Source organism: Cnephaeus nilssonii (genome assembly GCF_951640355.1).
Source record: "Cnephaeus nilssonii genome assembly, chromosome: 4".
NCBI lineage: Eukaryota > Metazoa > Chordata > Mammalia > Chiroptera > Vespertilionidae > Cnephaeus > Cnephaeus nilssonii.
In genome coordinates, this window is record NC_137075.1 from 102,531,003 (window position 1) to 102,554,127 (window position 23,125).

Consider the following 23,125-nt stretch of genomic DNA (forward strand, 5'->3'; position numbering starts at 1 on the left):
CCCCCCTCCCCCACCCCACCCCCACCTCACGGACACGAAACAGACACAAAACAGCCGGCATCCCCTCCCCAGGCGGCAGGTGTGGTGCGGGGCGACCAGGGTGGGCTGCGCACACTGCTGAGCACAGCTGCGCGCAGGTGCCAGGGCGCGGCCAGCGTCTCTCTGCAGAGGCCGCTGACCCTGGCAAAGGCTCGGCCCTTTTCTCTGGGGAGGGGGCGCGAGAGAACCCTGCAGGGGTCTCTGTGGGACAGGTCCAGGGGCACGCGGCAAAGGGTAGCACCACATCCACACGCAGTAGGGGATTTAGAACGAGCCAGGCAGGGGCAGTCACAGAAGCAGAGGACGGGGTGGGGGGGTCTTCAGATGGCGTGGCTGAGGGTGCAGACCCAGCCTGCGACCTGTGGCTCAGCACAGCTGGTCACCGGGCCCTCGCCAAACCTGGCCTGGTTTGGGACCTCGTTTGCACGTGGGCTTCGAAGGCGCGAAGGCGGGGCCCTCCAAGTTCAGTCCATGGTCCCTCAAGTTGCCTACACGGGACGACGGGGCAGGGCGCCGTGCAGCTGGTCATCATAGCGCTCCAGCCAGGTGCGCAGCTCCGAGACCTGGTAGCCGTCAGGGCCGCGGCCGCCCTGGTACATGATGATGCCACTCTGGATGACGTAGAGACGCTCGAAGTAGGCACCGTAGGCTGAGCTGCTGGAGTTGGTCATGGTGTCGAGGACCAGGGCACAGCCGGGCACACCCTGCTGCAGAACCCGGGCGGCGCTGACCCGGTCGTCCAGGCTTCGGTGCTGTGGGATGATGTAGGGGGTGTCAGTGGTGACCCAGCCGTCGGAGGGGTGCGCCTCCTCGATGTAGATGATGAGAAAGTCCACGTGGCGCTGGTACTTGGTGACCAGGCGCCGGAAGGCGCTCATCCGCGCCATGAACGGTGGTCAGGTGCAGCTGCCGAAATTGAGCACCAGCGGACGGTCCCCTCGCGCATAATCGAGGATGTGCTGGTACTGGAAGCCGTCGGGCAGGACCACCTGGGAATTGGGCGCCGGGCCGCCCTCGTGCGCCTGCTTGAAGAGATCCAACCTCTGGCCGTGCCACACCGCCTTCAGCGACGCCAGGGTGCACAGGCGGTTGTCGTCGGACACGCAGATGGGCGGGTCGTCGGGGGGCACCTCCTCCTCATCACTGTTGAGCTCTACTGCGGGTTCGGGCCGACCCCGGCGCCTCCGGCCCAGAAAATGCTTGCGGATGCACAGGAAGTCGAGCAGCCAGAGCATGAAGGCCGTGCAGAGGAAGCGCGGGAAGAGCGTGAGGCACGAGGCGGTCTGGGCGCAGAGCCTCAGGGCGTGAAGCAAGAGGGAGCGGAGCATGGTAGCCACTGCCCCCCAAGCCCCCTGGGACCCCCCACCCTCTCCCCCCAACAACGGCGGGGCGGCCTGGCCCGGCATCTGGCTGGAGCTGTGCAGGGAGCTCGATTTATAGCCGAGGCTTCACTTGGCGGGAGACTCCACCTCCGGCCGGGCCCGCCCCCTTGCAACTTGAGCCCGGAGGGATGCCCCAGCCGCGGGGCCAAAGCCTTAGAAATCAGCAATCCTGGGCCCGGGGCGGGCGCCGGCGGCCGGAGGGCGGGGCGGCCGGGGCGGTCGTGCCTGGGGCCGGGCTGCCTAGCCAGCTCTCAGGGGCGGGGGACCCCGGCCGGGGCTGCCTCCCAGGACGGCGAGCTGGACCTGGGACCCAGGCGTCTGCTGTGGAGAGCCTCCAGTGAGTGCGAGCGCTGGCGCGGCTACGGTCCCAGCAGCCCGGCCCCGGCCCGCGCCCCTCTCGCCGCGCACCTGAGTGGAGCTCTCCAGCGCTCGCCGAGCCGCGCCGGAGCTTCGGTTCGCTTCCCGCGCGCCGCCGCCGCCGCCAACGCCGCCCCCGCCGCTGCTGCTCGTGCGGGTCCGCTGCCCAGGTGCCGCCGGGGCCCGGGTCCCCGGCCGCCGCTTTGCTGGCCCCGGCTCCCGCCCCACGGGGGACGCGGGCCCGCGAGGAGGCAACTTTGGGTCCCTGCCGCCTTCCCTGTTCGCCCGCGGGCTCCGCTTGCCTCCCGGAGCCCGCTCGCCCGCTCGTCTCCCGCGCGCGCTCACATTCGCGCCTCGCACACGGCCACCCCCCGCACGGCCCCGCCACGCACACCGCGCTCGGCGCTCCCCGCCGTTGCCCAAGGCTGCTGCGCGCCGCCCCGGCCGCGCCCGCCCCGTCCCATCGCGTCCCTGCCCCGCGCCTTAGCTCTCGGGTCAGCGGCCGGGGGCCCAGCGGGAGGTGCGGAGGGCAGGGCCCGCGGGCCGAGGAGCGCCGGGCGCCGCAGACGGGAGGGCTGGAGAAAGAAGCGCCGTCCCTGCGCCCAGCCGACCCCGGAGCGCTTCGGACGCGGGGCTCGGCGGGCGCGGGGCGCGGGGCAAGGGCGCGGGGCGGCGGCGGCCCCGGCGGCTCTCCCACTAGGGGTAGCTGTTGCCTGAATCCCGGAGCGCTCCCCTCTCGCCGCTTGCCTCGCCCGGCGCAGCCCCGGCCGCCGGGCGCACCCGTCCCGTGCGTCCCCGGACGTTGCTCTCTGCCCCGGGAACGTCGGGACTGGAGCGCCCGAGCTGAGCCACCTTCGCCGACCGCGAGCGCTGCGGCTCCACTAGTCGCGGAGGCGCACGGACGCGGAAAGTGCGTACTCTCAACCGGGAATGAGGCTTTCGGGGTGAGGGGCGACTCCCCAACTCCGCGGGGGCCTGGATTGGCGCTGCCGCCGCGTTCTTCTGATTGCTCGGGCGCGGGACCGGCGACTAGGTCTCAGGGGCGGCCGGGAGGGGAAGTGCCTTGACCCACGGTCCCTGAAGCTGGGGACAAGTCCCCCTCCGACTCCGCCCGGCTGGCGCCCGGTCCCGAGCGATTTGTACCCCGTCTGTGGAGTCGAGCTGTCCGGGACGCCCGCACAGTCGTGGGGACTTGTCTGGGTGGCGGTGGCTAAGCCCGAGTCCGAGGGCGCTGCCGCCTGCGCCCCGTGCGCCGCCCGACCCGGGACTGGCCGCCGAACTTCTCCCCGGGACGGAGACCTCGCTCGCGCCCCGGCCGGCCGAGGTGGGAGCTCGCTGGGCCGAAAGGGCGAGGGTAAATCGCTCGCGGCGGCGGCGGCGAGGGAGCCAGTCCGGAGACGTCCACCTCAGGGCTTGGAGCCTTCAGCCGGGACCCAGCGGGACCAGTGCGCGCGGGATAGACGACTAGGACTCAGGTGCGGAGGTCCCCCCCTCCGGTTTTCCGGGCCTCCGAGGGACTCTGCCCCGTGAGCTTCCTGTTGGCCCCGCGAGGACAGGGCCGCGAGGGGCAGGCGGTGGGCGTGGGAGCGTAGCCCCTCTCCTCTTCCTCCCACTCAGGCCATTGCTATGCCGCCTGGGGCCCCGGGGTGGGGGCTGCACAGCCCAGGAACTTCTCCCCCAGAAGGAAGCCAGCCTCTTCCCCTACTTCTCCGAGCCTGTCCGGGCCCCTAGCCACCCTGGTAGGGGTCTTTCAGGTAGGTTAGTGAATCCTCTCTGAGCCAAACCTGGCTGGGGCTGTGGCAAGGGGTGGTGGTGGGGGGGGGGCGGGAAGTGGGGGACTTGCGGGGTGGGTGGAGTGGAGATGGAGGTGGTGTCCCATTTGTCTTCCCGAAGAGCACCTCTGCATTAGCAAAGTTGTTTCCTTTCCTTTTCTTTTGTTGGGGTTGGGGGTGGCGAGTATAGGAAGAGGCCACTTGGCAAGTTTCTTGAGAGGGTTGGGGGCTTGGGGTTGCTGCCTCCTGGGCTGGGGCAAGAGGAGTCCCAACTTTTGTTGGACAAACTCTTAAGCCCTGATTCTTTGATTTCTGAGGGCGCCCTTCAAGGACCTGTCCTGACGCCAGAACTGGGCAGGGCCATGCCCCCCCCCCCCCCAACTTCCACATTTAGTCTCCGAAAATGCAAAGCCACCTTGGGCTGGGGGAGCCTTTTGTGCTGCCTGGGATATGTGGTGATGGTCATGGCGTGTGTGGTCTGGGGCAGATGTAAGACTGGCCTGTCTGGTCTCCTTTGTGGGTGCGTCCAGTCCTACCCAGCCAGCAGCCTCCGAGGACATACACACACCCTCCAGCCCCACCGAGGCTCAGGGGAGCCGCATCTTAGGGGTGTCAGCTGCTCTGGGGGACCTGCTCTGCTCCTTGTGCTGACAGGCTACACCCACACCTTGGGGTTCCAGAACCCTGGACAAGGTGCTCTGTCCCACCTGGCTCCCCGCACCTGGCGCAGGTGAGGACAGATCCAGGTGGTACTGGCCTTTGGCCTAGGGGACCCAGATCTCAGCTTGGGGCTCACTCCAGGGCTAACCCTGCCCCCTTTCCCCACTGCTCCTTCCTCCCTCTCCTCTCCCTCTCAAATCCTCTTTCCTCCCCAAGCAGCCCCTGCCCCACCCTGCCCCCAGCCCAGGGTAGCACCCCAGCTCACCCTAGGCCTGGCCCGTTCTACCAGCTGCCCACCCTGTCTGAGGGGTCAGCAGTGAGAATCTTGGCCCAAGGCCAAGACCCACCCGGGATTTGGGGGAGCACCAGGCCTCTCGCAGAGGCCTGGCCCCAGTGGCCTTGCAGGCTTTGCCCTGGGGGGGACCGGTGTTGGAGCTGGGGCTGTGCCCCAGGCCTCTGGGCCTGGCTAGGCTGCCCCATTCTGCCTGCCCTCTCACAGCTCCAGCAGGGGGCGGGCAGGGGAAAGACAAGGAGGGACAAGTGGAACTGGGTCCTTGTGGTGTCCAGGAGCAACTTGGCAAGGGGGTGGGACCAGGGGAGTGCTGGGCTTTGCGGGGGGGGGCCTCCCTGCTTCCCAGACTATCCTCATGGGGTCCGTCTCCTGTGAGAGGGAGGGCTTGGAGGTGTGCCTGGGCCCTGACCCCTCCCCCGCATTGCCCCATGTGGGTGGGTGTGTGGTGGTGCAGCCACCGGCTCCCTCCTGGCAGAGTAACTCCCAGTGCCCAGAGAGGCTGATGCTGGGACTTCCTTGGGGCGGGAGGGCCTCCTGAGGCAGCCGGGAGGAGATGGACCAGCCTCAGCTACAGGTGTGTGCTGGCTGTGCCCTTGTCCCCCTCATTGTGGCCTGGCTGCCTGGGCTTCAGCCCCTTCTTGGTCATTGTCCCTATCTTGGCCCCCGACCCCCTCCATTAGCTTCCTGATGCTCTGGGCATTCCCAGGCACTGTCCTGCCTCTGAGCCCCCACACATGCTGTTCCCTCAGCCCTTCTCCCTCCTCTGGCGACTCTCGTTCCTCCTTCTCCACCACCTTCACCTCCACCTGGGTCCAGCCTGCCTGGTCTCCCAGAGGGACCTGAGCCTTCCTCTGTGCCCCCCTCCCCGGTGCCCTCCTGCCTTCAGCCTTCCTCCGCATCCCGCATCCGCAGCCTCAGCAGGGGCGGGTTTCACCCCCGGGTTTTGAGCCTGCTGCCCCGGCCCAGCTTCCCCCAGGCTGGCCGCTGGGTCCTCTGCAGTGACGACCCTGAACCTGGCACCCAGGAGAAGCTCAATAAACTTTTGTAGAATGCATCAATGAGTGCAGTGTGGACTTACTGAACACTCGTTTCAGGAGAATTGCAAGGTATTCCATTCAGCCCATTTGCACACCAGCAGCAGTGAGCAAGGCAGGACGAGTTGGCAGCCAGGGCGCAGCGAGCTCCTGCAGGGAGTCCCCTCTGGGCCAACCTGGGTCCCTTCTGGATAAGCAGGCCCCCCCCGCGGTGCCTGGCCCTCCCATGCATGCGCTCACACTTCCCATGGACTTCAAGAATGATTTCTCTCCAAACGTCCTCCCACCTCTCCTGACTCCAGTGTCGCCAGACTGCACAGGTGGACACCCTGCAGGGGGAGGGGGAGGTGCTCTATGCTCAGTGGTCTGGTCTCAGCCGTATCCTCAAGATGGCAGGTCGCAGTCCCTCTCCAGCCCCAGCCGGGCACCCTCCGGGAGTGTGAGGCAGGAATGGGGCAGACAGGGGTGGGGTGGGGGTGGGGGAGGGGGCTCCCAGTGGTTGGGCAGCCTGGGAGCCAGGCCAGAAGAGCTTGTTGGGGCCGCAGGGCCTGGATGGAGTGGAGTGTCTGGGCAGCATTCGGGGCCTGGGCTCTTGGCCAAGGGGAGGAGCAGGCCCAGGGGGCGATGCCCTGGGAACCTGCTGTGTGACCTGGGCATGTCCTGTGCCTTCCTCCGGCCTCGTCTGCACTGGGCTTCCCAGTGCCTTCCCGGTGCTGCCTCTAAACTCCAGGAGGTCCCAGGAAGTCCTGTCGGCCCTGTCCTGCCCCTGCCAGCTGCTGCGGGCCTGGGACACCCCTACTTGAGGATGGAAGGCGCCTGGCCTCCTGGCCTCATTATTTACTCTCAGCACCATCGTTCACCTGCCCCATTCCCGCCTTAGCTCTGAGGTCCTCACTACATGGCCTGTCCCCACTCATCAGACCCAGCGTGGGCTCTGACATGTTCCTGCCCTGAACGCTGACACAGGAGTGCCCACAGGGCTCCCAGGTGCCCAGGCAGGCCCCTCTGGAGGTGGGCCGATGCCTGCCCGAGGTCCCGCATGGGAAGCTGCCTGGGCGTTGGGGTGTGAGCCACAGGTGTGAAGGACAGACCCTGCTCTGAACCCCGAGGCTGGCTGCAGGGCCACCTTCAGGTCATTCTGTCCTGTCCGTCTCTTACCCTCTCTGGAAAAAGGTGGGGTACAACCAGCCAGCAGACGGGCCTCTCTGAGTCCCTTTGATTCTCTGAGCCTCAGATTCCTCAGCTGAGAGGTGAACCTGGGGTCACGAACATATGTTCCCTACGCCACGCAGGGCAATGCCAGGTACGCACGTGGGTGCGTCTATGTCTTTATACCCAGTCTCCTTCCCCAGTGCCTTTCGGGTCCCTGGAGGACACCAGGGACCACCAGGAGGTACCACAGTGAGAAGGAAAAGTGAAAACGCGGTAGGACCCACTTCCCACTGGGGACACGGTGCAGCTGCTGTGTCCTCCCCATGGGCCACAGACCCGTGACAGATGTTGTCCATGTGACGAAACGTGTTTGGTTGATTCCCAGTGTCCGAAAGATAAAAATGACCGTCCCGCTGAGCCTCATGCATGGCTGTGCGTGTGGCTGTGCTTGCCTCAGTTTCCATCTGAATCTCGGCATCATCAGGGGGCAGCCCCCAGGCCGTGGCCAGCAGGGGAGCTCAGGTTGCAGCGGGACCCCCAGAGGGCTGACCTGGGAAGCGGTGACAGGACCTGCTCCCTCATGAGGCTTCTCTGCTGCCCTGGGCTGGTTTAGGGTGGAAGTGTCCTCCTGAGCCTTCTGTCCTCTTGCCACCGACCCGTTGCCCAACCCTGGTCCATGCAACGGAGGGAGTCAGCCAGGTCTCCGGCCAGGGCGCTGGGAGGGTAGGCGTGCTCGAGGAGGATGCGCTCCAGCCTTCCTCGTGGCTCCTCCACAAAGACCCCTGGTCTTCCTCAGGACCTTCTGCAGCAGGTGGGGGACACGAAGGGCAGGAAGGCGATGGCTCTTTGTGTCCCGGAAGGAGCACGGCACTGCCTTCCCACTCACTCGACCGCGGCCACGCTGTGTGATCTCGGGCAAGTTACACAAACTCTCCGCGCCTCCATCTGAGAAACGAGCATAGCAATCACCTGACAGGGAGGTTATTGTAAGGAAAAGTTGAGTCACACACCCACTGCCCCTGGATAGAGTCCAGGGCACGGACGTGCAGTGTAACTAGTAGTGACAGCTGGCACGAGCCCCCACCACATGCCAGGCACTGTGAGCAAGTGTAACTCGGCTCTCGGGCACTTCGGGAGCTTGTGTCCGGGTGCCCACCAGCTTGGTCCACTCCTTGCCCACAAAAGGTCCTGCTAGGTCCCCACGCTGCGGGCTTCCTCGTTCCAGTGGCCCATCTCAGCAAAGCCTTGTGGTCCCCAGGCACCTCCCTGAGCCCAGGAATTGCCTTTGGTGCAGGTTTGCACAAGGCAGAAACTCAATCCAAAGTAACTTTAACTAAGACGGAATTTGCTGGCCGTAGTCAGCGCGAAGTCCAGGAGGAGCCATGCCATCAGGCACGGCTGTATCCAGGTGCTCAGAGGATGCTGCCAAGGCCCCGCCTCTCTGGCCTCTGCCCAGCTTGGTTCTCGGGTGGCTCTCTCTCCGCACGTGGGCGAGGTGGCCCCAGGAGCCCTGGCTTTGGGGTCCTGGCCACCCAGAGAGGAGACAGCACAGTCACTCAAGGCAGAAACTTTGTGGAGGCCTAGCGGGGATCAGCTGCCTTGGTCAGATCTGGGTGTTGTGCCCATCTCTCTCAGAGAGGGGTCCCAACTCACGTGAACTGTGCCGATCCTCCCAGATAGGGGCGGGGGAGCTGCTGGAGACACATACATGTCGAACTACCAAGGAGCGTGATAACAATAGCGGCTGCCTTTCCTGAGCAGTTACCTGTGCCACATAGTTAACGGGGTACAGACGTTTATTGTCCCCATTTCCCAGATGAGAAATTGAGACGCAGAGAGGTGATTTGCCTGAGGACACATAGCCTATGTCTGACTCCCAAACCCATACTCACCAGTTAACAGGTGTCAGTCAGGGGGCTCAGGGGGCAGATGGCCCCATCTGCAGGGGAAGAGGGCATGGGGGGCCGGAGGGGTGAGATGACCTGCCCCTCACTGGCCCAGTGGAGCCCCGGGGAGGAGAAGGTCTGTGGCGGAGGTTGCTGAGTTTATGGGGATACACCGAGTTGGAAGTGCCCCCGGGCCTCGGGAGACGATGTCCAGGTGGGCAGAGGTCCAAGCCTCGCATTGTGATCGGGCCGGTTTGCTTTGCTTTCGGGATTCACAGTGTCAGGGGAAAGACGGCTGCTGACAATGCGGAGGGGGAGTGGCAGGAGGGGGAACCCACAGCACCCACCCCCATGTCGGTGCAGGACCAGCTCAAACCAGCCCTGCGGCAGCCCCCACAGCCTGGCCACAGGGTCAGAGGCTTGGTAGCGCCGTTCAGGGCAAAGACTTCTCTAAAAATGGCATTTCCAGGGGCCACAGGCTGAACCGGGTGGGAATGCCGGTCAGCTGAGGCCATCGACCTATAAGGACCAGGCCTTTCCATCTGAGGGGACCTTTGACCTTTGGAATCTCACCGACTTGATGCAAATCCTGGCCCTGCTTCCTGTGGGCATGTTCCCGAACCTCTCTGGGCTGCAGCTGCTCATCTACGAGGAGGGTGCTGGTACCCTTTGCTTAGGGGTTTGTGGAGAGCCTGGCACCAAAGGGTTGGAGGAGCAGCCCTGTGTGTATGACCGCCTTTTCCCAGACAGTGTCTGATGGGTCTGATGGGTCTGATGGGTCTGATGCGGGGGGAGTGGGGTGGCAGCCTGGCTCTGCAAGGGGAGAAATGTGTCCATATTCTTGGCATTGTGGGGTGTCATGGGCAGTAGGTGGGCGATGGTGGTGATGGCCATTTGGCCAGAGTGGACTAAGAGAGTCCTTCATCGCTCCTGCTGGTCCGGCCACCGAGAAGGCCCTCCCCACTTCCTCACTCTCAGCTCCAGAAGTCGATCTTCTTCAGGGCTTGGCACAACGCCACTCCTTGCATTCCGGGATCCTTGCATCAGCCGGGGTGCTCTGCCTACCTGTGTCCCTCCACCGACCGTGGCCCCCCGGGCAGGCTGGGACTGACTCACCTGTCTGCCAGGCTAGCAGATGGTGGACGCCGGAGCCGGGAGAGCTTCTGGATTTGCACCCCCTCCCCGTGTGACCCTGAACAAGCCCTTGGCCTTTTGAGCCTCAGATGCTTGAGGGGTGTGCGGCGTGTCTGGTGAGTGAGGAACCCGGTCCGCCATCTATTGGCACAACAACGAGGGCTTGTTTCTCTGTGCTGCGAGGTTCAGATGCTCTGGGGTCTTGGCGGGCTCCCTGGCCTGCCTGGAGGCGGGTGGGCTGGTGTCAGCTGCCTTAGGGTGGCCCCGGCTGAGATGGTGGCTCTGCTCTGCTTCATGCATCCCGGTCCTCTGGCAGCTCTCCTGGGCCTGATCTCACGGGGAAGTGGAGGCATGGAAAGAAAGCCCGGTGCACAAACTCTTTGAAAGCCCTGCTCATTCTGTGTCTGCTCACATCCCATCCCATTGGCTCAGGGTCATGGGTGAGCACCCCTGTGGGGGTGAGGGTGCTGCAAAGCTGTGCAGACTTACCTGCTCCGGGTCTGGAGCCAGAACTGGAACCCGGGGCTTCCCTGCCACATCCCTCCGACCTGTCCCTTCCTTCTCTCCCTTCTCCCTCACTCTCCGGCTGCCCCCTGTGCCTCGGTTTGAGCTCCCCGGGTGGCACTGTGGGTTAGAGGATGCTCACAGCGATGCCTATGCCCTTTAAGGCAAAAGGCTTCTGTGACCAACACGGGCCCAGCTGTCACTCAGAGGAGGACAGTCCGGTGGAGACAGCATGGACCTGCCCTGGGCACCTCCTGGCAGGTGGGCTCGGTCACCTGCTGCCAGCAGCCAGGCAGGGAAGCCAATGAGCATCTTCTGAGGTTGAGGCTGGAGGTCCGGGCATGTCCTGAGCGCTCACGGTCCTTGGATGGAGAGTCACCTCCCTGAGACCACGTGTGGGGACCACGGCTGGGGCCATGGCCTCCCACGGGGGCAGCCCTGGCTTCTGGTCTGGCCTGCAGTGGCCTTAGAGGGATTCTGGGGGCACCTCTGTCCTCAAGAAGGGCTCCTTTGGGGAGGAAAAAAAGAACACATTTTAACACCTCCAGATTCTGAAAATGGATTTCTCCCAGGGAAACAGAGACTCAGAGCATGTTCTCTTTGCTGAGAGCACGCCAGGAACGAGGGGGGAGGGAGGAGAGGCCGCAGCGAGGAGGAGGAGGAGGAGGAGGAGGAGGAGGAGGAGGAGGAGCAGGAGGAGGAGGATGAGAAGAGGAAGAAGAGGAACTTGGGAACCAGGACTGGAGTCATAGAGACCTGGATGCAAACACTGTCCGGCCAGGGACCGGCTGTGTGACCCGGGCAGGAGACCTCACCTCTGTGACCTCAGGTTGTCTTTCTGTTCAGTGGGATCACGCTCCCTGCTTCCTAAGGGGTGGATGCCTTGGGGTGTGATGGAGGTAGAGCAGTTCTGGAGTTTTATCCCTTGTTCAGGAGGAAAGGCCATTCCGAGCCCAGAGCAGTGATGGCAGGCGTTCCTGAAGGACATCCCGAAGCCCAGGACGGGGCAGCAGCGCCCGGCGCGCTGGTCTGGCTGCCGGGCCAGAGCCTTGCTGTGCAGCCTCAGTGAAGTGATCAGCCCTCTCTGCTCCAGCTTCCTCTTCTGTGAATTGGGAGCAAGAATCTGCACCTGACCAGGTCACTGGGGATCAGCTGGGATGTGTGTGCAGGCCAGGCACAGCGCCTGCTCTCAGCTGGGGGGCGGGCTCTGAGTGTTCAGGTGGGAGTACTGCTAGGCCCTGATCATGGGTCCTCCTTCACTGGTCCCCTCCAGGGCAAGTCCTCCCCCCCCCCCTCCTGCTTTGGCTGACAGCTTCGGGGCTGCCTCCTCCTGGCAGTCTTCCCAAATGCCTGGTCAGGATTGAAGGGTTCCCAGGTTGCAGCAGGTCCATGCCATGCGTCTCTCTCCAGGGACTTTGCTCTGTGTTTCCACACCTGCGATCGCATTCCCGCTCCATGTTCCAGTCGTGTGTAGAGAGCTGCTCTCTGCTCAGGATGCTGCCCAGCCACGCAAGTGCCTGTGGCTCCTGAGCAACATCCAAGCCGCTTGGCCTGGCCTTTGAGGCCTCGTGGTGGGGGGTGTCCCCCACTTCCCTTTTTAACTTCACCTTCTGCCCCGCCTCACACTGACCCAGTGCTCCAGCCATGGAATGTGGCCGCCATGACCAACAAGTTCCAGGCCTGTGAGGAGGTATGCCGGAGACCATCAGCCTCCCAACGAGGGAGCCCACCAAGGCTCAGGGAGACTGGGTGCCTCCGCTGACTCAGTCAGGACCCAAACGTAGGTCTTCTGGCCCCAAGTTCACGCTCTTCACATGGAGCCAGTTTCTCCACACAAGCTCCATCAGCCAGCTCTACCACCTTCTCCCTCGGGAACTCCTTTCCGTCTCCTCTTCCCAAACTCTAGCTGTCCTGCAAGGCTTGGCCCAGATGTGGCCTCCCCCAGGAAGCCTCCTCAGATTTCTCATCAGATTATCTCTTTCCTCCCCTGGCAATCTGCCGCTGTCTTTTCCCCATGACGTTGGTTCACCCTGGTCCTGGGAGGAAGGGAAGATTGTATTCTAGTGGCAAAGATTGCTAATTCCTCCCCCTACACTATCCATTTCTCCTCTCTTCCTAAAGTAAAATAAACCCCAAATGTGAGCTGGGCGCATGGTGGCCCGTTCCAGTTCTCAGCCTCTCTTTCAGCTACATGCAGCTATTTGACTAAAACCTTGCCAATGACATGACAGAAGTGACGTGTGGAACCTCGGGGTCCTGCCCCTAAAGGGAAGAGAGGTGGCTTCCCCTTCTTCTCCTCCCTATCACACTGCTGGACGACAGACATGATGGCAGGAGCTGGAGCAGCCATGTGGACTATGGGATAGAAGTTGGGGGTTGAGGATTACAGAGCAACAAGGTAGAAGGAACCTGGGTCACCACCACATTAGCCTAGACTGCTGAAACTCAGACCGTTACAACACTTCTGTCCTGTTTAATCCAGTGTACTTTCGGCGTTTGTCACAGTAGCCAAAATGTATCCTAATTAGTACCAGTCCAGGTAGAGAAGTCCATCAACTCTTCGCAGGATGACTAAATGACCAGTGACTAGAGGTCAGCCAGCCACAGGTTGGAGACTGCTTTTTAGAGCACGTGGCTGGCGCTCTGGGGTCATGGGAGGGATGTGTCCATGGGTCTGAGTGCTGGCTCTGCCACGTTGTAACTGTGGCTCCAGTGGCTCAGGTGCATCTAGTATGAACACGTGGGTGACAGTCCACGTGCAGAGTGAGGCTGAGATGAGAGCCTGGCTTAAAGGCTCTGGTGTGTGGGGTTCCTCTCCTGGGCTGAACCCGCTGTAGTGAGAAGGGCCACTTCTCCTCTCCCCTGTGCCTGCACTGTCCCCTCACCTTCCCATTCAAAGGGTCCACCCTTCCTCTTCCTTGCTCTCCCGATACCCCCCCCCCCCACCTCCCCAGGGCTGGGGGAAGGTAATAACCCACATGAAAACATTCAGCTTGTAACAATGAATGTTTTCCACCAGGACTTTTCTTGCACTTAAATTAATGATCTCGGAACCTCTGGAAATGGCTGCACAGTAGGAAAGCGAGTTTCCTTTCCAGAAGCCTATTTTAATATTGCAGAACTGTAGGCCCCCAAGGTTGCCCACGTGCCCCGTTCGCCCCTGCTGCCCTACAGGAAGCAGTCCTGACTTGACCCCTCCGGAGGAGGCCCACCCTCCGCAGGCATACCTCATCCCTCAGGGACCTCAGGTGGGGTGCAGGGCCCCTGGAGCTCTGGCCGGCGAGGGCAGGAGGAGCTTCTGTCACAGGGCCCCACTTTTGGAGCCCTGGATTCTGAGACCCACCAGCCTGGGAGGGGCCAGAGAGGCCCTGGGCTGGGAGTGTCAGGCTGGGGGGTCACCCCAGTGGCGGTGTGGAGGGTGGGGGCTGAGAAAGTGGGCCTGGGGTCCCACCCCCTACATCAACTTGCTCTCTCCTGCTTTTAGGAGCTGGGGTTCCCTTTCAACTGCAACATGATACAAAGGGCTTCACGGCTATAAAAAAACACACTGAGCACCCCGTTTTAAATATTCTTAATGGTGGTAAAATGCATGTAACATGAAATTTATCATCTTTAATAAAATACATTTTTATTGATTTCAGAGAGGAATAGAGAGGAGGAGGAGGAGGAGGAGGAGGAGGAGGAGGAGGAGGAGGAGGAGGAGGAGGAGAAGGAGGAGGAAGAGAGAGAAACATCAACGATGAGAGAAACATCAGTCAGCTGCCTCCTGCACATCCCCTACTGGGCATGTGCCCTGACTGGGAATCCAGCCATGATCTCCTGGTTCATAGATCGACTCTCAAAAATCTCTAAATTGATTTTTAGAGAGATGGTAAGGGGCCGGGGCGGGGAGAGGGAGGGAGAGAGAAATATTAATGGGAGAGAAACACTGATCAGTTGCCTCCCATATTCACCCTGACCGGGGATTTAACCTGCAACTTTGATATGTGTCCTGGCTGGGAATCAAACCCACAACCTTTTGGTGCACAGGACGATGCTCCAACCAACTGAGCCACCCAGCCAGGGCCATCTTTAACCATCTTTTAGAATACAGCTTAGTGGCACCAAGTACATTCACGTTGTTGTGTAACCATCACCACCATCCATCTCCAGAACTGCCTTCATCTTGCAAAACTGAAACTCTGTTCAACACCAACTCCCCATCCCCCTCCCCCAACCCCTGGCACCCACCGTGTACGTCCTGTTTCTATGAGTCTGACTGCTCTAGGGAGTTCAGACAAGTGGAATCATAAAATACTTGTCCTTCTGTGACTGGCTTATTTCGTTTAACACAAGGTTCACCCACGTTGTAGCAGGTGCCAGACGCTCCTTCCTTCTTAAGGCGGAGTGACCTTCCACTATATGGATGGACCACACTTGGTGTATGCGTTTATCTGTCGAAGGGCACCTGGGCGGCCTCCACCTGTTGGCCTCCGTGAATAATGCTGCTGTGGACATGGGTGGACAGACATCTCTTTGAGATCCTGCTTTCAATTCGTTTGAGGACATAACCCAGCAATGGAATTGCCAGATCATGTGGTAACTCTAGGTTTAATTTGTTTGGAGGAACTTGCACCGTTTTGCATTCCACCAACAGTGCGTAGGGTTCCTATGTCTCCACATCCTCACCACAGTTGTTCTTTTCTCTTAAATTCTACTTTATAGTAGCCACTCCAGCAGGTGTGAGGTGTTGATCCGGGGCCCAGAGAGGGAGGGACTGGTCTCTAGGCTGTCTGTAGGTCTGTGGTGTGGACGCTCTTCTGTCCTCCTGTGGGGAGACCGGTGCCTTCCCCCGAGCTCTGAGCCTCTGAGCTCCCGCAGCGGCCGCAGTGGTTCCTGGAGGGCCTCCTCCTCCAGCCCTGACCTGCAGATGCTTCCCCAGGGGGCCGGGGGGGGGGGGGGGCGCTGCTCAGAGGTGCAGGGCTCTCTGCTCAGTAAGGGTCCCAAGCAGGGTGAGTGCTCAGCTGCCGACCCTTGAGGGCGCATGGCTGGGTGGGGGCCGCAGGGGGCCAGTGTAGGACATACTGGGATGGGGGTGACGGAGCCCTGGGAGGTGGGCCAGGAGGGGCAGGGGACACCTGTTGATTCTGCATTCCTGGCATTCCAGCCCTTCCTGTGACCGCAGGTCAGGACCACCTGTTGAGGTGCCCACCCTACCTTGACCCTGGGTAGGCGCCCAGCCCACGAGAAGCCAGCACTTGGGTCTGAAGTGGTGGGATCCAAAGCCAGGCATTGGTCACTGCAAGCCACCTGCTGGTGGGTCCTCCAAGGATGGTCCTTCCATTCCGGAGGCTCAGGGCTTTTGGAAACCCCGCCCCGCCTCTTCCAAGATCTGGAGGCCATGGACTCCCCCATCACCTCCCAACAAATTCCCCATGTGCTCAAGGGAGAGACTTCTGAGGGTCTAGAGAGCTCCCTGAGGAGGGACAGTGAGGGCTGTGTGAGAGGAGCCGCTGGCCTGGCCCGTGGAAGGAGGAGGGTTGTATCAGCAGCAGGGGCAGCCGAGTGAAGGCCAAGGGGCTGGGAGCTGAGGGTGGGAGGGGGGGAGGGAGAGGCTCCCTGAGGCTGGAGGGTGGCAGGCCTTGGGCACCCGGAGGGGCTGGGGCTGTATGAGTTTCCCACTGCTGCTGTAACAGCTTAAACCAACTCATTTATTACCTTACAGGTCAGAGTCCAGCACGGGCGGCAGGGCTGGGCCTTCGGAGGCTCCAGGGGAGGCGCCCGCATCCCCTGGTCCCTTCAGCCTCAGGTCACACCCCGCTGACTCTCCTGTCTCCCCCTCCACATTTAAAGGAGCTTCCTGAGGACATCCCCCACCCGGACCCCACTTCCGATCCCTGACTGAATCACTGCTGCAAAGTCCCTTCTGCGCTGAAGGTAGCACCTCCATAGGTTCCCAGCACCGGGACATGGCCATCTTTGGGACCATTATTTTGTCAACTGCAGGGTCTAGCTTTTTCTGGAGGGTGGTGGGAACCACGGAAGGTGTTAAAGGGAGGGAGGCCACGGTCAGACATGGACTGGGGGGGCACCCCCTGGCCAGGCTGCTGCAGCCAGGGCCATGGGACCAGGGGATGGCTGTGTCTCCCTCACAGCTGAAACCCTAGCTCCGCCCCCGGCCCCCCCTCCTCCCCACAGCACCTGGCACCTAACAGGGCCATAAATGCTCATTGAATGAATGAAGAAACCGAATTGAGCTGCGCAGAAGTGTCTGGAATGGGGAGGGGCTGGGATGGACAGGAGGGGAGGGGCTGGCCAGGGAGGAGTCAAGGGCCGACTCGGGGTTAGACTCGGGGTTGTGCTCGCTGACATCTAAGGAATGCTCTGCCACTGAGCAGAAGAACTGAGAGGTACCCCAAAGCCACTGCCAGTCCCGCTCACATGCTGAGAATGCCCGTCACGAGGTCCTCCATGCCCTCACCTGACCTGCACCCTGCCCTTCCCCTGGGCGCAGGTCTAGGGTTAAGCCAAGAACTAGAGAGGCCTCTGATTGGATAAGGGTGGGCATCTGCCCAGAGAGCTGCACAGCCATAGGCTGGATCTGGGCACAGGGAGCGGGCCCATAGGTACTCTGTCCAATAGGGTGTCAGACAGAGCTAATGGGTCTGAGGGCTCTGAGTGATTGGGAGTGGGGACAGGTGTGTTGGCTGCTGGTGAGGAGCACGTGGAGGGGAGCAGAGAGGCCAGGCGGGTGCTGGACCCCAGGGTAGGAAGGTGCGCTCGGGACAGCCTAGTGCCCACCCTCTGCATAAGGAGAACCTGGGCACCCGCAGCCTTCAGGAGCCCGTGTGCCGCCAGCGCCCTCCCAGGAACTTCCCACCACGTGGAGCACGTCTCCCAGGTTGCTTTCCCCCTCCCCCACTTACCAGGAAATTAACACTCCCCCTTTAAGGCCCACTTAGGGCTCCACCCTCTGCACCCACCCGGCCTAGCACCTGCACTGCAGTGTGCTTTTAAGCACGAGGCTCTGTCCCCAGTATGTGAGTTCTTGGGAGCAGGGTCTGTCCTTCTGTAGCCCTGAGAATCTGTCGATGGCTTGGGGTTGTCAGAGTGGCAGAGGCGGGGGCAGGGGTGGGGTGGGAGACAGCCACACAGTGGGCGGGCCCCAGAGGCCCCAGTCACAGGTCTGGACTTGAATCCTTTGGGGATGGGAGGCCCAGGTGGCCCCCTGCGGCCTGGGCATGGCCATTGGCTCCGGGTCAATAGGAGAAAGTGTGGCCGGGGTGGGGCAGTGGGTCCCCTGAGGAGAGCTGGGGCCCAGGCTTCCCAGCTGCGAGGGAGGCTGCTCTGTTCGTGCCCAGCTGTGGAATTTGCCCAGAGCTGAGCCAGCCTGTGCCCCAGAGGCCCTGGCAGCTGAGGAGGGACCCACAGGGAAACCTTACGGGGGCCCAGCCAAAGGCTGGCGGCTCCTCCTGCTGGGGCGATAATGGGCACACCTTTGCCCCCACTCTCACCCTGGGCCCCTCCCCTCACTTCCTCCTTTTCCTGTCCCCACCCCTGGGTGCTGACCTCAGCTTCCCAGTCCTGCCCCATGGCAGCCCTGCTCCTCCATCTCTAAGGGTAGACAGCCTCTGGTGCCCTCCGAACGTGGCTGCCCATCTGCCCACTGGGTGGCTGGATGCAGAGGTCACAGGTCCCTAAGCTCCTTCTTTGTTTATTTAGCTACACCCATTAAGACCTCTCTTCTGCCAGGTAGGGGTCCGCAGAATCTCACAACATGATTTATGTCATATCCTTGTATCATCAGTTTTATCATTTCTGTAATATCTTTATTTAAATCAACTTGCTTTTTAAACTTAAGTGCTTATGATCTAAACAACAGAATCTGAAAATCTGGTCCCTAGGCCTGGCTGGCAATCAGGGCCGATCTGTGGGCGAGGCAATCGGAGGGGTGGGCCACCTTGCTGGCACCAGCCTTGGTCGGCCTGGTGTCGCCCACTCACCTGACCTGCCCCCCCCCCCCCCCCGCTTATCATCTCTTTCTGTGGGGTGATCGGGGGCGGGGGGGGGGGGCGCTGCTGGCACCCACCTTGGCTGGCCTAGGGCCTGCAGGTTGGGGGCAGCTCCTGCGTAGAGCGTCTGCCCCTGGTGGTCAGTGTGCATCATAGCAACTGGTTGTTCCGTTTGGTCGATTTGCATATTAGGCTTTTATTATATATATTAGAGGCCCGATGCACGAAGATTTGTGCAAGAATGGGCCTTCCTTCCCCTGGCTGCCAGCACCACATTCGCTCTGGCTGGAGCCACCTTTCCGCCTTCCCATGCTGCCCAGAGGCCCAGAGCTGCAGGGGCGGTGCGGAACGCCTGTGTCCCACCCCACCCCCCGCCACTTTGACGCCTGTGTATGCAAATTAACCCACCATCTTTGTTGGGTTAATTTGCATACTCACTCCTGATTGGCTGGTGGGCGTTGTGAAGGTACGATCAATTTGCATCTTTCTCTTGTATTAGTGTAGATATCTATCTATCTATCTATCTATCTATTCTTGATATATATGAACATAGACAATAACTTGAAATGGAAAGAATTTTTTCTGGATACCCTTTAAAATCACTGGTTACCTCCCTTTGAGAAATTCTGAACTAGTGTGTTGGGGAAACTGAGGCTCTGTGAGGGGATACTATATGCCTAAGCCACTGAGAGCCAGTTGTCCAGCTGACCAGTGGCCCAGTCCGTCAGCTTGCCCTCCAAGTGGTTGTGTCCTTGCCTCCTGGGTGAGCCCTTCAGGGGGAGTGCGATTTGTTGGGAAGTGACTCCATCCAGGGTCACTGTTCTCTGGCCTCCACTGCACTGGCCACCCTCCTGCGTTCTGGGGCTCTGTGTTCTGTGGTCTCAGGGGGCCACTGGGTCTGGTGTTTTTAGTTGGTCTGCTCTGGACCCCACGATGACTCTGGCCGCACCTCCTCCCACCTGCACCCTCAGTGCCTTCGGGCCCTGTACCCCACAAGGCTGGGCCTGGAGGAGGAGCTCAGGGATGGAGGAAGGATTGAGCAGCAGCCCCCTACCCCTGCCTGTCCTGGTCACTGTCCCAGGTCCTGTCTCACATACAGGGATCCCTGGTGGAGCCTTTTTCTTTCCTCCTGAGCAAGCTTCGGTTGGGCACTTGATGTGGGACCCCCTGGCTGCATTCTTGCCGGATTGGGAAGAACCACATTAACTCCAATGGCAGCAGTGGTGGTGTTGGGGCATCAGACCTGGGCTTGGAGGAATGGAGGCTCAGTGGAAAAAAAGCATTTAGGATGGAGATGCAGGCCACTTCATTGGGGTGTCCACTGGAGGGAAGGTGGGATCTAGCGGGGGGATCCTGGAAGGCTGCCTGGTGGAGGAGGTGAGAAGAGCAGGTCTCTCCATTAAGTGCCCTGCACTATGCTGGGTGCTTGAGCTACATCCCTTTATTTACACATGGTGCGTGTGCGTGTGCGTGTGCGTGTGTGTGTGTGCGTGTGCGTGTGTGTGTGTGTGTGTGTGTGTTTCGGGGTGTGTGTGTGGGGGGGAGATTAGGTATCCCCAGTTCAGTGATTACAAGGTCACACAGCAGCATGAAGTTTGCAAAGCCAGCATTTGACTGCCTCGTCTGATGCTACCTGTATTAGTTACGTATTGTGTGTAAAAAAGTACCCCAGAACCCAGGGCTTAAGGCAACATCATTTATGATCTCATAGTCCCTGCGGGTCAGGATTTGGGGTACGACTTACCTGGGTCCTCTGCTCAGGGTCTCAATCGAGGCAAAGGTTTGGGCTGCGTTGATCTCGAGAAGGATCAGCTTCCAATCCCTCAGGGGGTGGTTGGCTGGACTTCTTGCTGGTTGGCGGCTGGAGGCTGCCCTTAGTTTTTGGCCATGTGGTCGATTTGCATATTAGGCTTTTATTATATAGGAAGGATGTGTGTGTGTATATATATATTCTTGATACATATGAACATAGATGTGTATGTTCATGGCAGCTTCCTCCTTGAAAGCAGGTGAGCCTGCGGAGCCCAGGAGGCGGAGGCCCAGTCTCTCATCATCTCAGCATGCACATGCCGTCTCGTCCCTTCTGAGAAGTGAGTCACAGGGTCCCGCTTCCACTCCAGGGGCGGGGATTCCATAGGGGTGAACCCAGGATGGGGCCTGTCCTTGAAAGCTGCCCCCCAACCCCCTGGGGTAAATGCAAGTGGTTGTCCTGGCTCCTGTCCTGCGAGGCTCGTCTGTGTCTGGGCCGTGACTTGGAGGCATGACAAGCAGAGCTGGAAAGGCTCTGGGACATCTGCTAAGGGGTTCCAGAACCTCACAGGCCAGGAGCTGCCTGCCCCCTCGGAGCTGCCCACCTCCCAAGCCCTGGCGGACTCCTCTCTCATCCACCCGCCTCCTCTGGCCATCCCTGCCCCCTCTGGGCTGCCTGGAGACCAGGAGGCCCCCACCCCACACTTCTTTTAGGAAAACGGGGGAAGGATTACGAGGAATTCATCATTTGTTCTTCGAATGTTTTGCAATTTTCCTGGAAATATGAGTGATCCCGGAGGGGCCCAGGGCTGCTGGGCTGACCTCCACACTGCTGGCGACCCGGACCAGCGAGGCGGCAATTCCCACCCGAGTCTTTCCAGGAACAGGCGGCCAGTTGGTGGCTGGGCCGGGCCCTCAGAGGTTCATGGGCAGCGGTGAGGGGAGGAGAGAGGATGGGCAAGGTGCCCCCTTGCCAGCTCCCAGTTCCTAGATGAGCCCCCTACAGGGTTCCCAGACCAGCTGGCCTCCCTGGGGGCCCTGCTGTCATGGGTCCCCCCTTCCCATCTTCACGGTCACGGAAGGGCAGCCATGCAGCACAGGGACAGGGCCCACACTGGACGGAACTGACCTGCTGCCAGGGGACCTGGGGTGAGGCCGGCCCCTCTGAGTCTCTCTTCCCAGTCTGTCAAGGGGATGGGAACTCTGGCCCCCACTGCCCACCACAGAGGCTCCCCTGCCGCCCAAGGGCCGTGACCTTCACTTCTCTGGGCTCCAGATTCCTCTTCCGTAGGGTGGAATGTGGCAGGGGTCAAAGCAGGTCACAGAGAGAGCCTTTGGTATAGGATGGTGCTTGGGGTCAGTGCCTCAGACGTGACCCCCTGAGCTGAGATAGAAAAGGCAGCCTGGCGCCCCTGCCCCGCACAGGTGTCCTCTGGGAGCGGCTCAGGGGCGCAGCCTCAGTGACCCAGGTGGGAAGGGGCTCTGCACCCCGCCCTGCCCCGTGAAGGCTGGGGCCTGGCTGTCCTCAGGGCTGGGGTGGGCAGATGGCCCCTGCTCCCGCCACGGCACCTCTCGCCTCCCCCCGTCTGTCTCGCTCTCATGGTCTCCTGTCTTCGGAGCACCACTGCCTGCTCAGTCCTCAGCCCCCTCCCGTCTGACGGCCACCCCTTCCTCCCTCCCCCTCACCCCCACAACACGGTTGGCAGGGAGACCTGGAGGGCATCTCAGCCCCTGACCTCGGCAGCAGCCTCTCCCTCAGGTGTGTCTTCTCTTCCTCGGGGCTGTTCTTGTCCTTGGCGCGTTCCTGCCTCCTTCCCAGCTGCACTGCCCCCCCGCAGTCCTTCTCAACTCCCCTCCTCTTCCCCTTTCCTCCACCTCGCACTCCCTGGCCCAGTCACCACCCAGCACCGCCCTGTCCCTGCAGGTGTGTCCCACACCATGGTGGCCCCTGACTTTCTCCATGAGGATGTTCCCCAGGCAGGTCACACTCAACACAGCCAAACATATCTCCACATCTCCCTCTGCCCAAATCCACACCAACTGCGCTCCTCTGCGGCCTTATCTCATGAGAAACCCCCCCCACACCCCATCCTCCCCAGCTCCTTCCAGCGGTCCTTCATCCCACGGCCGCCCATCAGCCAGGCTTTGGCACAGCCCACTGCCTCTTCCCCAGTAGCCATTCTCGGCCAGCACCTGGCTGCCCAGAAGACTGCATTTCCCAGCTTCCCTTGCAGCTAAGGGTGGCCATGTGACTGCATCTGGCAATGGGCTCCGTGCCGATTCACGTGTGCCACTTTAGGGTGGTGTCCAGCAAGGGAAGGCAACAAGGTACCCAGGAAGTCGGAGCTTGCAAGAGGGGTCAGACCCCATTGACCTTGGAGAGTCTGCTAGCTGAGGGGCGACTGGGTGCCTGGCCCTTAGGCAGAAGTAAATAGACAACAGTCCCCGTGTAGTGGAAATGATGAATGCATCAATATTTGTGTGTGCTGGGAGCATCAAGGAGGCTCGAAGCAGGACCCACAGGCTCTGGGATCCGAGGAGGAAGGATGTTCAGGGAGTCGGGAAAGGCTTCAGAGGGGAAGGGCACTGAGGGGTGGGTAGGAATTCGCTGTGTGGCAAACTGGAGGCAATCTTTTCCAGGCCGGGGGTGGGGGGTGGGGAGTGGGAGAGACAGCGTGTTCGAGGGTATGGAGTAATTATGGATTCACAGGCTGTTTAGTGTTGTCGGACAAGGGAGTGATGGGTGGGGAGACAGATGGGCCCAGCCCAGTCCTGTGCCCCCCACCCCCAGGTACGTGAAGATTGGGGAGCACGGGGCAGCCAGGGAGGGTCTCTGCAGGGGAGTGGTGAGCCTGGGTTTCTGCTTGGACGGTGGGGGGAGGGGGGCATTCCCTGAGGAGGGTCCCCGGAAAGGCCTGGCGTGGCACTGGGAGGGGTCACCCACGTGTTGGTCCTGCAGCCCTAGCCCTTCCTTGAGGGTCCCCGCTCTGTCCTCGGAGCTGCCTGGCCGGGGCCTGGCCAAGCCCGGGCGGGTTTAATAGCCACCGGGAGCCTGTGGCTTCTGCAGCGCCAACCAACCACACTCCGACCTTCTGCTGTTTACCATTGGCAAAGTGAACTTCCTGTTTTTAAGAGAAAAGGATTAGAAACACTTATTAAAAAGCCTTTGAAAG

At 61.3% G+C, this 23,125-nt stretch overlaps 2 protein-coding genes across 2 annotated transcripts in view; both read right to left on the reverse strand.

Moving 5' to 3' along the window:
- DIO3 (iodothyronine deiodinase 3) lies at positions 1-1,597 on the reverse strand. The gene has a single exon (XM_079769788.1). The coding sequence runs from the start codon at positions 1,443-1,445 to the stop codon at positions 528-530; it is 918 nt and encodes a 305-aa protein (XP_079625914.1). The 5' UTR covers positions 1,446-1,597; the 3' UTR covers positions 1-527.
- The window catches only part of LOC307098323 (uncharacterized protein), a gene marked incomplete at both ends in the record, with an annotated part of 27,217 nt that continues 5,673 nt past the window's right edge, over positions 1,582-23,125 (reverse strand). Inside the window, 2 exons of the mRNA XM_079769011.1 lie at positions 1,582-1,739; positions 1,830-2,807. Coding sequence (XP_079625137.1) covers positions 1,582-1,739; positions 1,830-2,807 — 1,136 coding nt within the window. The remainder of the gene's footprint in view (positions 1,740-1,829; positions 2,808-23,125) is intronic.